Source organism: Arabidopsis lyrata, assembly GCF_000004255.2.
Source record: "Arabidopsis lyrata subsp. lyrata unplaced genomic scaffold ARALYscaffold_4, whole genome shotgun sequence".
Classification (NCBI taxonomy): domain Eukaryota; kingdom Viridiplantae; phylum Streptophyta; class Magnoliopsida; order Brassicales; family Brassicaceae; genus Arabidopsis; species Arabidopsis lyrata.
This window is the reverse complement of record NW_003302552.1, coordinates 19,684,396-19,701,655: the sequence shown is the minus strand read 5'-3', so window position 1 is coordinate 19,701,655 and position 17,260 is coordinate 19,684,396. Positions and strand designations below refer to the sequence as shown.

Below are 17,260 nucleotides of genomic sequence, written 5' to 3'. Positions count from 1 at the left end.
CTAACGTTCTTGTGCAAGGTATTTGATCTTATTTCCTTGTTAGAAAAGGAATGAGATATTGCAGGATTAATGACAAGATACGTTGGTGGTGAATAAAAGGGAGAAGACGCATCTTCTCATGATACGCTTGCTCATTGCAAAAACAGAGAAAAATAAAACAGAGTTGATAATACAAGTGTTGTTTAGCTGCTAAGTTTTGGAAGAGATTACCTTAAGAAGAGATTGCTGTTGGTGTGAAGAGCACAAAGCAAAGACTTCTCCAAGAAGAAGACAGCCATGATTAAGGGGGAGTAAACTGATTTTACTTGTAACCTTAGTTCATGTTTCTTTGGTAGATGTATTAAAACTTGTGTAGAAGTTTTAGTCTATCGTGTACTTGTCTTCTTGAAGTGATCTAATAAACTTGTTTGCAGCCCGAGGACTAGTGGTTGGTTTGAAAGAACCAACCGATACCTCGTTAAATCTCGTGTCGTCTCTTTATTGTTTATTTAGCTTCCGCATTATTTCAATATCTAGTATATCTCAAAATTCTTCAGATATAACTAGTTGGTTCCTTATGTAACCATACTCTCACATCTAATTTTCATGCTAGTGAGTGGAGATGGAATAATACGGTCTTATTGACTTTGGAAGTTTTGATTATTCAAGAAACTAGATCTTAATTACTTGGTTTTATTTAATGGTCTTCTTATAAAAATTGGAAATATCAAATATCAGTAGTGGAGTTTTTTGGTCTGAAGACTTTCCTCAGGTTGTCTGAGATTACATAAGCAATGAGGTATGAAAATAAAGTGTAATATATTATCATTAGAGAATTATCTATCTGTATTTTCTACAAGAAGCAAATTGGATATTTAAAAGTGCAAATGGGACATAGTTGTATATTATTAAAAGGGGTTTAATTATTTCATTCTGGTCTCCAAAATCGTTTTTCTTGCTCGAATCTTGAAGATCTTCAAGCCTTTAGAAAAATGAAGAAATCAAGTTGGCAAACTGTTAATTAATTAAATCCAAAGAATTGGTGGGCATTGCACATCCACAAGTTCCCTTTGACAATGTGTCCTCTTCTCCATAAGAATGAGATGCAACTATTTTGGACAATTTCTCCTTTTAATTAATTTTTGAACTACAATCTTCTCCTAATTAATATCACGTTGTAATTTGATTCATTCAAATGTCTATCGAAATTAAGCTTACCTTTGATTTTTTCGATACTTATGTTTGAAATTTTAAGTGCATTTTGTTTATAACCATAGTTGGAGATTTATATAATTTTAGGTGGAATAATATTTTATGAAGTTGGAGATTCATTATTTCTCAACAAATATTCACAAACAAACAAACAACCGGCTTTTGCTAGAAAATATCTTAAATTATCTCTAATACTCATAATGAATTGAATATTTAAAAGCACATAAATAATGACATGTAGTCGAGTTTTTTCTACGGGAAAATAAAAATTTTTAACCCTCAAAGTGTAACTAGGAAACACTTTAAACCTCGAAATAATTCTACTAACATTATAAACCACCAAGATTGTTTTACTAACACTTTAAACCCCCAAACTAACTTTTCTGTTTGCAAAACTATAAAAGATGATAGAACAATCAATTTATGTTTATGTAATATATATTTATTTAATTTATTTTAAATTTTAATTAATTTTGTTATTTATTACAATTAATAAAAATCTATAAAAACAAAAAAAAAACTTTATTTTTTTCGTTTACTCATTGTCCGACCATGAAATTTCTTAATAAACTGTTAAAACAATCTTTTAGAATGATCCATAAGCGTTTTAACTCTCTCCGATGGATAAATTGGAATCTTATAATACCAATTGAATAAAAAGATGGTGAACACATACAATAAACTGAATAAAACTCCGAAAAATTATGGTGGGACGGTGAATAGTCGAAGATGATGATTTTTTTTTTACTTTTTTTATTTATCGTCAAAATCGTAATAAATAATATAATTAATTTAAATTTACATTAAATTAAATAAATATATATTAAACAAACATAAATTGATTATTCCATCATCTTTTATGGCTTTGCAAACAGAAAAAATAGTTTTGAGGTTTAAAGTGTTAGTAAAACAAGTTTGGTGGTTTATAGTGTTAGTAGAATTCTTTCGAGGTTTAAAGTGCTACTCAGTTACACTTTGAGAGTTAAAAATGTGATTTTCCCTTTTTTCTACTAATGTTTAAAATGCTACTCAGTACATGTTTTGAGTCAAAACTTTTGACAAAAAAAAAAAAAAAAAAGGTTAGCACAAATTATGATGCTGTTCTATTGTTTGATGATGATACAAAATTCGTCTGATGCATTAATATGAGATTAATTGACTCTTTAAACCCAAAATGTATCACCGTAATATCAATACTCGTTTTGTGTTCCATGTCCTCTTAACACCATTAACACCATCATGTAGAATATGATTTTACGGTGAAAAGAAAATTTCTACAATCAAGTCGTTTAATTCGATAATATATACTCCCTCCGTTTCATAATATAAGTCGTTTTGGAGAAAAAATTTTGTTTCATAATATAAGTCGTTTTCAAGTTTCTATGCACTTTATATATTACTTTAATATTTTATAATTATTTATATTATACAGTCTTTTTTATGATTGGCTAAACTTTTTAAAAGTAGATCTTCTTAATCTGCGTGTTTAAAACTAAAACGACTTATATTATGAAACGGAAGGAATATTAAAAAAAAAATACATTTTCCACATCTGTGTTCAGTAATGTGTGTGTAAAATATTGGTGAGTGATTATTCACCTAACCCGAAAGCTTATAAGATGAGCAATCTTTACATCGAGGATGGTGCAAAATATTGCAAGTTGTAACTTTTTTTCTTCTTATTCTATAAAATGTCAGATATAATTACTACTGCAAATTGCTCGCTTATTCGTATTAATCTTAACAACTAGGGCTACTTGGGAATATGTATAGTTGTATAGTTGTTGGAAAAACTAATGCATTAAATAACCCTTTATTATTTTTCCCAATTGTGTTTTGTTATTATGCCCACCACTCAAATCCAAGAGTCCACTATATTCATATGATTTGAATATACGTTTGTGGAAGAAAACACACCCAAGAAATATTGTCCAATTCGAAAATTTCCCTGACTTTACGTTGGTTACTTTTAGCAACTGCTTAGTTTGGTTTTCTTCTAACTCGTCTAATATTCTGTTTGATTATTACTTTTTTTGTATCGTCGAAAGGCTCAAGTTGATTACAAGATGAGGAAAGATAATTATGCTGGACCCATGACATGATATCTTCACCAACTTGGAATATTGAAAGTTCTGTAGTTATATTTGAAATTTTACCCTAGTCAGAAGGTTCCAACGAAATTCAAAATCTACCAAAAACACATCCAAGAATAGTACCAACTGAAAATAGATCGGCCATCACAAATACAAAGGTCGGCCCTCCCAACCAATTTGTTTCAAGAGTTTTTGCAAACCTATGCATAAATTAAGTATACCTCTTAACCAATATATATATATATATATATATATATATATAGCTTAACCAACTCGACCCATAGTGATCATGTTCTTAAAATGTTTAATAACGTTTTAGAGTTAGCTATATTGATATATAGTCGAGAGACACAGTAGAAGATTAAAATTCTATGCAAAACCTCATAAATAATGTTCAAAAAAAATTTATATTCTAAATTGTGAGATAATCGGTGAGATAGAGATGAGTTAGAATTTTTTTCTTGGTATCTTAAATGATACTGATTTCATTTTCTAAACTTTCTTTCAAGAGTGTTTGGGCTGAGTGATTGAAGCAATAGTTAGGTAAATTACAAATAAGTCAGAAAATCTGAAAATTTAAAACTAATTAAGTCTAGTAAAACATAAAAACGTCCATTCTAATTCTGGTAATGCTTGTGTGGTTATCCAATAATTTGTGGTTACGTCTACATGCTCATTCATTGTGATAACAACTACTCAGTCTGTTTCAAAATATATGATGTTTTAGAAATTTTTTCTTTTTCAAAATATAGGACGTTTTACAAATTTGTATGAAACTTTAAATACATTTGATCTTTTATGCTCTTTTATATATATTCTGCAGATTTTTATATCATTGGTTAAATTTTCTAAAATTAAATATTAAATGATAGTTTTTTTACAAAATTAAAATTTTTAAAGTGTGTGTTTTTATGTAAAACATCATCTATTATAAAACGGATGGAGTAATAAACTTAGGACAGAACTGGTGAAATATATAGCAGCATTGACAATTTGACAGCCTCAGTAGAAAAGCAAGTATAAACAAAATTCAAATTTAATTACCGGTTATTATCTCGAGACCAGTCCGTAGAATTTCGTGGGGAACGGGGCCGGTCCTTGATATAAAGAGAGAGAGAGAGACGTTTCTTATGCGAAGAGAGATACAAACTCCAAACAAATTCCAAGTGGACAACCGAAGAACCCACACAAACTAACTCTCTCTTTCCTAATCCACATACTTGCATTTATATATATAAAATATCTGTCCTAATATAGTTAAGATATATACATGTAAATATCTCTCATTAATACAACATTACAACCTCACGAAGAAACCCATTTGTTTTCTTAGAGAGAGCCAAGAATATTAAAGGAGATATCGAAAAAAGATTTGCTTTAAAAATGCCATCGTCGATACAGTTTCAGAGATCCTCCACCGCCGCAGAAGCAGCCAACGCCACCGTAAGAAACTATCACCACCACCACAACAAACAGGTTCAAAAAGTGAGCCTCACGCGCGGGATGGCTGATGTACCGGAGCACGTGGAGCTTTCTCACACGCACGTGGTTGGTCCTTCTCAGTGCTTCTCCGTCGTGGTGCAAGACGTGGAGGCTCCGGCTTCCGCCGTCTGGTCGATCCTAAGCCGCTTCGAACACCCTCAAGCGTACAAACACTTCGTGAAAAGCTGCCACGTGGCTATCGGAGACGGTCGAGAGATTGGGTCGGTGAGGGAGGTCCGAGTCGTCTCGGGTCTCCCTGCGGCGTTTAGCTTAGAGCGGCTTGAGATCATGGACGATGAACACCATGTCATCAGTTTCAGCGTCGTTGGTGGGGACCACAGACTTATGAACTACAAGTCGGTGACGACGGTGCATGAGTCCGAGTCGTCCGACGACGGTAAGAAGAGGACACGTGTCGTCGAGTCATACGTTGTTGACGTACCGGCGGGTAACGACAAGGAAGAGACTTGTAGCTTCGCGGATACCATTGTACGGTGCAACTTGCAATCGCTGGCTAAACTCGCCGAGAACACGTCTAAATTCTCGTAATTACATTTTTTTCAATCTTTTTATTTTTATTATATTTTCTATTTTCTCTCTTTCAAAATTTATCTTTTATTTTTGGGATTCTCGAGGTGGTTTTGGATTTTAAGATTTAAGTATTTAACAATCAATCGTAGGCGATTTTCGAAACTAAAAAAAAAAAAAAAAATTAGAAAAACAAGATGGTTTTGGTTTTTCGAAGTTAGGGTTTTTAGGGTCTGTTAAATGTATGTCTCAACGATACTTTGGGTTTACCCTTAAAACCATTTCTTCTTGAACGCTTGTATAGTTCTCGTGGCTTTATATAAACATTGATTGTTTAGTTATTTTCATTATCTTCATCTTGAGCGTTACTTTACATATGTATCTTAATTATATATGCTTAATCATGATTCAGCTAATGCATGGAGTATATTGATTCGATATTTCCGAGATTATATATCATGTCTAATTTGAGGTGTTTGATAACGTACATAATAATGTATTACAAAAAAATTTGATTAATATAATCATTGCATAATTACATACCCATATAGTTACATATTAATATAATCATTGCATAATATAACCCTGCATGTTGCCGATTGATATGATCCGTTTTCCTTTATGTTAAGAGAAGAACAAAGTAATACTTTAACTATATGTAACTATATATCATTTGCAATTTATTAAAATGTACAAACAATAGAATCACTTGGTTTTTTAAATGAAACTGATCACCGGCTATATAATCAGAGCGTTCACTCCTTAATTTAAAAGAAGAAGCAAAGATGGAATAATATCAATTAGTGATCACTCGAGTATTGAGTTATGTGATATCATCTTTTTAAAAAAAATTATGGCATATATAATGCTAGGCCAAAATAAATGGTGACATGTAATATATATATATCATTATATGTATATATAATATATCTTTAATTTCCTAATTTGGAAACTTAGAATTTTCAAATGATTTCATTTAATCAACCAACTTTACATTAATACGTAAATGTTTTGTTTTTACTCACTAGAAAATTAAATCAAAATTATTTATTCACCAAAATGATATAATTTCTTAATTAGTACCATTTACATGTTTGGGATGCGTGAACCGTTTCAATAATTCAAATGTCAGAATTATTACTTTCTCGGATTTCCTTGTCCTATGTATTAGCTCATGAATAAAAATGTAAAATTAAAAAAAAAATTAAATTAACTTTATCTAGTTAGATAAATGTAAATATTCCAATGAACAAGATGAAAAGACATTCAAAGTTTCCAAAAGCAAAATGAGTTTAGTTACTTTAGAATTAACTAGTAAGATTTCGAGACTTGTGAAACCAAATTCAAAATTGAATACATATATAGACATTCATGTATGTGATCGTACGTAAAATGCAAGTTGGGGTGTAATAAAATCCAACTTGTTATAGAAAAAAAACAAAGCATGCAAGTTGCAAGGAAAAAAAATAAAAGTCGCTACTCTTCTTTGACACCTTTAAAAAATATTCCATAAATAAAAAGGTTAAAGAAAAAAAAACAAATTGATTATATAATGATTATTAGTAATTTATTATGATAATGAGTACGAAAAATATATGTAAACATTGTCGTGGAAGGAAGGAATTGCAAGTTGATATGCAAGTTGGCAAGGAGGCTATTAATGTTTTCCTTTTTTGGTCGTTTGTATAATGACATTTAAACCCACCCACCTTTCTTATTTTTTTTCTGTCTTCCCGATTTTGGATCATCATTTTATTTATATTTTCTTTCACATTTTTATTCATTTTATAAACCCACAAGAATTTTCATATTATATGAAAAATTCTGACCAATCCAGAGAGATACGCTTTGTGGGGTTTGTATATTCCAATGTGGCATGTTGCATATAAAGTACTACTATTTTTTGTCCCAAAAAAAAGGGGTACTACTGTGATAACGTATATATCTGTGATAATTTATATATACTTTTAAAAAGCAAAGGAAATAGTTCATATTTTCATATATAGTCTTAGCTGGGCTATCTAACACTTTAACTAATTAAAATAAGATAAAGTTTGCTATAAATTGTAAATAGATGATTTATCCAATATATACATATGAGTGTGTCTGAAAAAGGCAAACCAAATTCAATGTAACGTGAAGAACACCGCCTCCTCCCCTAAAGTTGATTGGGGACAAATATTTTCGTCAATGGTTTTAACTTCTACAATTTAGGTTTGGAAGCATTTCGGTGTGACAGTGGTGTAATGTTGAAACTTGAAAACATCAACGCGGATAAAATCTTCTATATACTCATTGAACAGTATGGATTACGGCTTTTAAATTAATAGAAGCGTTGATTTACTATTTGTTTATATTAGGTTCATAAATACATGGTTTTATAACATTATTTTCAATCTTTTTTATTTATATATTATTTTCAATCTTTATATTATGTGAGATTAGAATTTTTCTTTATTTCATTTTTTTGTTGTTGTGCAAATTGAATTTTTCTTTTTGTTATGATTGAATTTTCTTACTTTCATGTTTTAAGACGATTAAACTCATGTGTTTCTGTGTGTCTAAAGTGTTTATACTTAGGAAAGAAAACAACATAGAAAAATATTTTTAAAACAGAAATAAAACAAACCACAATATATACATTGTGTTTATTTGGAATAAGGTATTGTTTTTTTCTTATATATAGTATATAATAAACATCATTACTCATAGAAGATCAGACAACTCTGCAGAAGTGCATATACAAATGACGAATAAGATAACTCGAAAATTTCGCTTAAGTAATTGAGTCTGATGATACCTCCTTCCCTACGAGGCTACTACAGTATCAAGTTAAGTCGGTCTAACAAGTCATTATGGATCGATATTATGAGCCCAATAAAGGCCCATCGGAATATCTGAACACCGGAACACGAGTTTCGTTCATAAATAGTAGCCTAGGGCTCTTAGTTAATATTTTCTTCGTTTCCTTGAATTCCAAGCTTTAGATCTCGAAGTCGTTCGTTCTGAGCTTCTTCTCGATCGACGTTACAGTGATCATAGCGGCGGGACTGTTCATTCCCGGCTGAGAGGAGGATCATTGCCGCTAATATGAATGTTGTAAAATTCAACTTATCATTCTTGATTTGTCAAATCCTTTTGTCTTATAACCAAAAACGAGACAATATCAATTCAATGACTACATTTTACAATTTCTCGACAATATCTCTTTCCAAAATCTAAAACCAAAAAGATGTTCTCTTCTCTTAAGGGTAGAAAAGTTTAGCAAAGAGAAGCTCATTCCAAGTATCTTGAAGCCCAGGCAAGCACCAATGTACACAATCCGCATAGCTCGTTGGATTCTCCAGCTGCTCCGCTGTAAGTGGACTCCACTGCTTCTTGTATATCGACGTATGCGCATCTTTCCGATAATTCGACATCTGCGTTATGTTCAGTAACGTTATTGGTGTTTTCGATCTTCCAAACACTTCTCCAATCACTTTCATTATACTTTTCCGACAATCTGATCCCCAATAGCTCGGATCTTCTATTAGTGTTGTCTGATTATAGCAATTCTGACCCGGTTCACCTCCCCAATCTATGCCCCTGAAACAGTTATAGGTTTCTTGCTAAGAAAGTAACAATCAATTTGCCTATATAGTAAGTAAACTTTAAGCAGTTTATGGTGTCCCTATGTTTTATAAATGAAACAAGAGTGGCTTATCAATCTAATGTATCTAACTATGGGCTATATTGCTCGATATCAGAGTCACTAACTTGGCATGAGTTGGAGACATGCTTGTGAAGAAAACCCTAGTTTTCTTACGATCCATATTGTTCTTCACCCATCTCATCATACTCTTCATACCCATCCGGTATGCATCTTCAGTCGAAACCTCCACGATATTCTTCTCTTTATCGGCAAACGATCCTTGCCTATATATACCCCCACGAAACAATATCAGAAACCACTCTAATATGATTGCTATGCTATGTATAGAATGAATTGTTTTGATTTAAAGTTTTAAAGAATGGTTACAAGATGTTCATCTTCAATCCAGTCATCCACCATAGATAAGTGTTGAATATGATTATATCGACGCCTTTCCAGTGACGACCATGTTTGTTAATTGATCCTTTTCTCACAACCCTATCCGATATTCTATGGACAATTGCATCGTCTGAATTCGATTCTAGAAGAAACGGTGCCCAATAGAACTCTATCGTCGCGTTATACTCCTGCACATTGAGATAATAAGCTCTAATAAAAGGTGAAATTTTGAAATACAGAGACCCCAAAAAGAGTGATGTGAATAAGTTTTAGTAGATAGAGTTACCTTGGCAGTGAAGACAGTGAGGGAACCATTGGTTTTAATTGATTTCTGATCTTCAGGGATAAGACGATGAAGAAGACAAATCATCGATACAAACATTCCACGGTTTAATGAGTCTCCTACATACATCATCCTCTTCCCTCTCAATGTCTCCAGCATCAGCGACGCGTTGAACCTTTGAAACAGAGAAAACAGAGTAACACATGAAACAGAGAAAACAGAGTAATCCATGAAACAGAGAAACAGAGTGTTTAGAGAGCTTACGAGGGAAGATCGCAATGATTGGGTTGCCACCGCCAGAATTGGTAATCTTTGTCGGGACGGCCGTGTTCTTGACACGTAAGCTGAGGTTGAATGTACGGACACTCCCATTCTTCGTACGGTGGTCGGGAGACTTCATCTCTCACCCACTTCCCGCTGAAAACGTCACAACTTTCTTCTGTTTTACCAATAGAAAACGCAAGCTTCTCTGACTTCTTGTTCTTCTCTTAAGAATCCAAGAAATTCAAAATAAAACACAATCTCAATTCCTCATTGTCAACGAGAGAATTCAAACAAATGTTGAGTGGATAAACAAAACTTTACCGGTTGTTCGAGAAGGCGGGAGGACAAAGTTAGGCTCGAGCTGTCCAAATATGCACATGAAATCTTCACCATAGAGGACAGAGACGAAGAGGATAAAAGCTAAGAGTGTGAAGAGATAAGGTGAAAGACGAGTTTTTCTAGCAATTGAAGAAGTAGCGAGTGAAATTGGTGATGAAGGTTTCATGTTTAGGATTGAGAATGAGTGTTACAAATGTGATTTCAGTGTTCAAATTTTATATAATTAGGAAAAGAGAAGATAAAATTAAGAAATGAACACTTTGGGTTCTTGATGATCTCATTCTCCTCAACCAAATAAGATGTGGGAAGAGGAAGCCAAAAGAACTTATTTTGGCATTGCTTCAAGAATTACTAAAGATGTGAATTGTACAATGATTAAACAATTTATAATATGGTTGTGATTATATTAGGTGATGAAAATTTTGTGAATTAGCAAAATAATTATACGTAAGGGTGATGAGTAGGTAAATGTTGACGCAACATAGTGGTTATCTACTAAGTAATGATTTTTTTCGTAAGATTTAATCCATTTATTGTACTATAAGACAAATTAATTGGTATTTAATAGCATTTCATACATTCGTGTTTTCAGCAAAAATGTATATCTCTGTTTGTTTTAAAGTAATCATGTAATTTTATACTTATTTTAAGACAAAAACAATCCTAGTTCACTATTATTAGACTACATCTAGTTAGTTTTGTTTTTGATTAAATCCAAGCTAGATAGATGGTTATGATTAAATCATTAGCTTCCTTTGTCTTTTTATACTCTTCTATATTTGTCGAAATAGAACAAAAATTATTAGTTTCTTAGGCATTTAATTTGTAGCTCCTATAGGAAAATTTGAGGTGATGATTGATGGAGGTGAGGAATATAAGTTCACTTGGCTTCGAAGCTAAGTGTCCTTGAGGTGTTTTCGTACATTTGATCAACTTGTAAAGATGAAACATCATTGTCTTCACTTTTGTCCAATGGATTTTTGCTGTTACTTAGAAAACAATATAGAGCAAAATCCATGGTTAACATTTACTAAAATTAATTATAGAGACTGAACAATGTGAGATGAAACAAAATCCTAGTAATTATTGGCAGAGGGTACAATATGAAATGAAGAGTGGAATTAGTTGGGAATTTGTTGGGCTTTCAAGCTCAAGTAGTTGGCTCTCACTGTTCTTCTTTGTACACACTCTTCGTCGAACATAAGAAAACACTAAGCCAATGTTGCTCTAAATGCTACAATTCTCAAAATTGTACAAAGAGATGCTCTTTTAAGAAGCGTCATTGGCAAAGATGTTATGGCGACTGCCGACTGGACCGGTCTAGTCCTAGCAGAACCGGCTCTAGAAAGGCTACTCCAAAACATGTCAGACCCAGCAGACCAATCCGTTTCAGCGTCTCAAAAAAAGAAAAAAGACATGTTTGACCGGTTTGGCTCAGCTAAATCGGCTCAAATTTAGCGACGATCCCTAATCTAACAATCCGTTTTGCGGATTTTTGGTCCAGCGCAACATCTCTATACTCAACACTGATCATTCGCCATATCAGAATATGTCAGAAAGAAAAAGGAGATCCAATACAAAAGCTTTATTTAGCATGCAAGAATATTGTCGAAATAACAATTGTCTAAAACATCAACACAGCAGTTAACATTTCTTAAAAATCAGCCTCAAGAAACCGAGACAACAATTTCTAAAGAGCAAACACTGGAGATGCAAAAGCCGCAGATTGCAATGGCTAGCATTGTTTCTATCAAATGAACAAGAGTCTTCTGTTTCTAGAGGGATCTATGACATAACAAGATGAAAAGGAGAGGCACCTTATAACTTGCAGTCATATTTTGGACAAAATAGTACAATCTAGCGGCGTTTCACATTTGTTGAACGAGCCAAGGCAAGATCGGGGAATTGTCTCCAGACGATGGATCAGAGAATATGCTGTGTCTGCTCAGAAGTTGACCTGAGAATATGAGGTTCGTTGACCACGACTAGACCCCCCGAATCTCGAAAATAGTGAGCCAAAACAGCTCTGCAAGATGAAGAGTAAAAGTAAGCCCATTAAATTTAATTCTTAGACACCAATCCACCAGAAGAGGATATAGAAATACAGAACAATACCTGTACGCTGTGAGGTACAGTGGCCCAGTAATCCACGTTCGGGATTACCTATAAAACAGGGTGTGTACATTTCAGTTGTGATAGAATCAGTACATGAGAAAACCTTGCATATATAAAGGAAGTTAGTGAAACATACATCTATGCCACGAATTCCAAGGGAGAAATACCGATATACTGCACCACCCAGCAGATAAGCTCCAAACAGGCACAAGATACTGAAAAAGATCAGAACATTTCATATTTGATTTCCACGACATCTAAACATATTCCAATCGCCTCGTACAAAAAAGAACAATTTGCTCACATGATTAGTAAGGTACTAAACCAGCCCCATCCACTGCTATGGCCAGAGATAGCTGCTGCACAACCGGAGGGATGTCGCAGCTGAGTAGCCTATCAGTGAAACAAGATGTCCAATTTAAGTCAAATGAATGAGAAAGATATTGAGATGCTAACAAGAACTAAAGTGCAGTAATCAGTTTTTCAAGATTCTAAGAGCAAAAGTAGTTCCATTTGTTTCCTACTCCAAATGCAGTAAGAGCGGTAAAGCGTTTTTCAAATTTAAAACTTAAAAACTACACAACATAAACAATGAGACATGGTAATTTGAAAGCTAGAGTCTTTAGGAAAAAGAGCAATAGATGAGTTACTGGACACTCACATAATGACATGTACCAGATTTCGCCAGAGTGAGTGGTCCCTGAGAAAAAATGGTGAATGATGTTCTACTAACTGCTAAAACCAACTTCAATTTATAAAATTAAATAGCATGTCTGATATACAAATCCTTACATCAACTTTATTTTTCTGGCAAATAACAGAAACTGAAAGTGAGCAATTTTGGTTCCTATCCCCACCAGACATTTTAACGATGACACCTTTGCCAGGATCCTCTTTATCTACCATATTCAAAACATAAAATTTCTCAGCATTGCCACATTATTATTGCATAAAATGTTGGGAGAACACAGACTTCAACAATTTAGCTTTGTCCCAATTTAGAAAGCACATAGTGCCAAGAGTCTATCATTACAAGGGGCTAGAGCAGAATAGTCTCTATATTCCCATAAACGTATTTTAAGACTTACCAATAATATCAACTTTTGTGCTTGAGGCATGCCCTAGAGAAGTGCATACATCATACCCTGCAAATGAATAGATTTTTAAGATGGTTTAATCCTTTATTAGCTCAAAAGCATCGTGCAACACCTCATCATTTTTTCTACAGAGCTACATAAACTACACTACGATTACATGTTGTCAGATTGAGATTTTCTATACCTCTTACATTTTCTGACACAAGTGCACTACATGATGTTCCACAGTGTGATGGACCTCCGCAATCCTAAATGAAGAAAAACAAAGTCACAGAGACTGATTTGAGATTCTCAAAGTTAAAATAGAAACTTTTTTTCTGTTGAAGGATAGATCAAGACAATAAGAGTGGCCAAAAAATCTTACTTCACAACCAACACATCGAGGAGGATCATGATTGAAAATCAGCACATCACAAAGCTGCTCCACAAGACGGTTTACAAAAAAAAGTAAAAATCATAAATCACAATGGTCTAGTGTAAAACATAAAGGGCACTATAACTAGCAAGCAGTTATACATCTTCAAATCAGAACCACCTTAATGTCACGATCAGTGTAACAGAGAAATATACAGAAACAAAGTGTAACCTGATGTAGAAGACAACCTGAAACCATAACACGGTACTGTTCGCTTCCACTCTATAAAACCTGATTATCCAATTACTTTTACTTTTTAGTATAAGCTCAACACAAATGAAGTAACATAGACAGAGCAAAACAAACATTTCAATGCAACTATCTACAGAAATTGAAATTCAAATCGAAATTCAAGCATATAAGAAATGGAATCTGGGCAATAAAGGAAAAAGCGAAAGTACCCATCTTCGCTGAGGACACCGTGAGGGAAATTTCGAATCGAAGAAGCTAAATTGAAATCAAAGACCTTGTTGCGTCCAGTGAAACTGAATTCACATTGAGAGTTAACTCGGAAGCTGCTAAGCACTAGAGTGATGAGAATAAATCTCGGAATCCAAAGTTTCCCCGACATTTCTCTTCCCTCCTAGCTTTTCGATTTCCAGTTTCAGTTTTTTTTTTCAAGATTTATCTCTTACGATCTCATAACCATGTCCGAGGATCTTCACGGAGATGGCGAGAGAGACTGAGAGAGAAGAAGAGATGAGTGCTCGGCACGGTTGCAGTCGTCGCTGTTGTTGATTTCACATCCGCCGTTGATTTAACCGAAATTCCTATTATACCCCTAAACTTTGTACTTCTTACGAATAAGCCATATAACTTTTCGTATATTTTTTGCTATTAAATTATTTGGGCTAGATTTGAAGCCTGGATGTTATCAACTATGGGCTCATATTTGTGCCTTCTCGACTCTGAAACGGCCACTCAAAACCGAACCAGAGTCTGGTTCAATTTAGCTTCTTCATCTGAACCGAATTTAATGAATAGAGATTATGTAAACCAATGGGATTGAATTTCTTTGGTCCATTGTTAATCCATGTTTCTACACTATGTTGTAAATTCGATTCGCAGAAAATGAAGTTTATTTTAGATTATGTATGTTATATTATCGAAAGCATATATACATATTTACGATTCGGTTTGGAATTTCGGTTAAATATAAAACTTGATCCATATATACACCAATAAATTAGACAATTTATTCATAAATGAAAATATCATATATAACACATCGTTATTGTTTTGATGGACCGTCGAATCAATTCAAACAATGTTGGGGAACCATTTTACCGCGTACAGAACCGTCAACATTCTCGCACACAGCAGTGGAAGAACCAGCTTCGAGTCCATTATGCTTTATGTTAATGTCAATTAGCTCCACATTCTTGCACGGAAAGCTTTTGCTACATTGCAGATTCACTGCCACTTTGTTCTTCGACGTTCCATATATGTTCTTTAACTTAAGGTCTTGGATTTGAACGTGAGACTCTCCCTAAAAAAACAGAAACACAAGTTAGGCTTTTTTTGTTTTGTTTTGTTCTAGCTTGTGATTAAAGAAAAGCAAAAGAAGCTGATCTTTTGCATAGAAAGTTAACCTTTTTCTCATGTTCACAAGGTGGGTGAGGACAATATTTCTGATCGATGTTGATTGGCTTTCCAACGTCAATCATCTGAATATTCTCGTATACGAAGTTCGAAACGAGGATCTTCGATGCTGAAGATTCCCAAGTCTTGATCCGAATACCATCGCTTGTGCCGTTGAACACGATGTCTCTTACCGTTAAGTCCTTCACGTCTTTCTCGTCTTTGTTCTTCCCTAAGCTTCCGACACTAATCCCATGTCCGGGACCACACTTAACGTTAGAGATATCGAGGTTAGTGGTTCCAGAGAGAATGGCGATACAATCGTCTCCGGTACCAATGTTTGTGTTGGAGATGTGAATGTTACTACATGAACCCATCTTGATACCGTCGGTGTTGGGACTATCGCCGGGAGCTGCTATAGTGACGCCAGTAATGTTAAAGTGATGGACGGAGAAGAAGTTAAAGTGTCCCATTTTGCTGTTGAGTGATGTTATGTCTTTGATATTTGAGTTGTTCACGAATGCAAATCCCATAGTCTTAAGAAAATAATTCAAGTATATTAAAAGACTCGATAGCTTTAAATGTAAATAATAATTATATCTTTTAAAATGAAGCAATAATTGAAAAAGGTTAAGAAATGTTACCATAGCTAGTTTAGGACAACTGGGGTTTTTGTGGCAGTCATTTAGTGGCCAAGATTGTTTCCCTTGGCCGTCAAGTGTACCGGAACCGGAGATAGAGAGATTGTTGATGTACCTAAAGTTGATCCATGTGTCTTGCTTAATGTCGCTAGGATTCGCAGGAGCCAATAAAGTACCATCGATGATGAATTCAATAGGATTTTTGCATGGACCCACGAACTCTACACCACCAAGGTAGAATGTTCCCTTGGGTACATAGATTTTACTTCTTCCACTTTCCCTTCTGCATGCACGGCTCCATACACTTGTAAATGCCTAAGTTTGTATAGGACATAAGTTCATTTCGTTTGCGGTAATAATTGAATTAGGAAAGTTCACATGTACATACATTGGCGTTATCCGTTTTGCCGTCCGGTTTAGAACCATGGCGTTGGACATTGAAAACTTTTGGTCTTCCGGTGGGACGACTTGCAACAACGATGAACAAGAGAGACACACACAAAGCCTTACACGCAAAAGCAATGCTTGCCATCTTATTGACTTATTCTTATGTTAAAGGTATATGGAAATAAGAAAAACTTGTTGTTTATCAATAATTGTTCTAAGAGATAATGAGAAGTGTTGCCCACTTTATCTGCTTTTATAGAGTTAGCATGTTTCGATGAACTGTTAGAAGAACTTGATTATTGTTACTAATTAACAACAAAATTTGGGTTGGTTTTTTTTTGTAATGATTATGATTGGTTAATATGTTGTTATATAGGTTTTTGAGTGTACTGTATATGCTATATTTTTTGTTCTCTCCTTTAAAACGGAATCTTCAATTTGGCGAATGTGCCAATCATATTTACCAATTAATTGTTTGTTTTTGTTTGTTCTAATTTAAATTGCATAGAACTAATTAAAGATTTTCCCCTAATGCACTATTTTCTTATTATTTTAAGGGATATTAAATTTTAGTTGTTCTGTTAACGTATCTATGGTTGATGTTTTTTATTCACAAATCACAAATCACAAGAGATTATATTAAATCGAATAAATGATTACTTACTAAATTAAGTAATTAATGAAACATGTCAATTTTAATTTTTCATCATATAAAAACAAATGTCCAAGAAATTTCACGGATATCGATCGATGAGGATAAACAAAATTCCAGCTACGCAGTAGAACCACAAGCTTGCCACGCGCCTTGACCCAT

At 33.8% G+C, this 17,260-nt stretch overlaps 4 protein-coding genes across 5 annotated transcripts; 1 reads left to right on the top strand and 3 right to left on the bottom strand.

The window, feature by feature from the left end:
- The first annotated feature begins 4,436 nt into the window (after window positions 1–4,436).
- LOC9315933 (abscisic acid receptor PYL6) lies at window positions 4,437–5,641 on the top strand. The gene has a single exon (XM_021029893.1). The coding sequence runs from the start codon at window positions 4,668–4,670 to the stop codon at window positions 5,313–5,315; it is 648 nt and encodes a 215-aa protein (XP_020885552.1). The 5' UTR covers window positions 4,437–4,667; the 3' UTR covers window positions 5,316–5,641.
- A 2,744-nt stretch (window positions 5,642–8,385) lies between these two features.
- LOC9317781 (protein trichome birefringence-like 33) lies at window positions 8,386–10,624 on the bottom strand. The gene is made up of 6 exons (XM_002879819.2): window positions 10,193–10,624; window positions 9,872–10,094; window positions 9,611–9,782; window positions 9,313–9,512; window positions 9,051–9,209; window positions 8,386–8,879 (listed from the first exon to the last, which is right to left on the bottom strand). The coding sequence occupies exons 1-6, from the start codon at window positions 10,374–10,376 to the stop codon at window positions 8,540–8,542; spliced, it is 1,278 nt and encodes a 425-aa protein (XP_002879865.1). The 5' UTR covers window positions 10,377–10,624; the 3' UTR covers window positions 8,386–8,539.
- A 1,152-nt stretch (window positions 10,625–11,776) lies between these two features.
- LOC9315931 lies at window positions 11,777–14,587 on the bottom strand. 2 transcript variants are annotated; one of them, XM_021029709.1, is made up of 11 exons: window positions 14,239–14,587; window positions 14,009–14,068; window positions 13,787–13,840; window positions 13,607–13,670; window positions 13,414–13,470; window positions 13,118–13,224; window positions 12,987–13,025; window positions 12,630–12,718; window positions 12,462–12,540; window positions 12,326–12,373; window positions 11,777–12,236 (listed from the first exon to the last, which is right to left on the bottom strand). In XM_021029709.1, the coding sequence occupies exons 2-11, from the start codon at window positions 14,033–14,035 to the stop codon at window positions 12,156–12,158; spliced, it is 645 nt and encodes a 214-aa protein (XP_020885368.1). In that variant the 5' UTR covers window positions 14,036–14,068; window positions 14,239–14,587; the 3' UTR covers window positions 11,777–12,155. The 2 variants fall into 2 exon arrangements, with proteins under 2 accessions (XP_020885368.1, XP_002879864.1); XM_002879818.2 differs by having other exon boundaries at window positions 14,026–14,068.
- Window positions 14,588–15,092: 505 nt separating this feature from the next.
- LOC9317780 (exopolygalacturonase) lies at window positions 15,093–16,591 on the bottom strand. The gene is made up of 3 exons (XM_021029101.1): window positions 16,448–16,591; window positions 15,430–16,374; window positions 15,093–15,326 (listed from the first exon to the last, which is right to left on the bottom strand). The coding sequence occupies exons 1-3, from the start codon at window positions 16,589–16,591 to the stop codon at window positions 15,093–15,095; spliced, it is 1,323 nt and encodes a 440-aa protein (XP_020884760.1).
- Window positions 16,592–17,260: the final 669 nt, after the last annotated feature.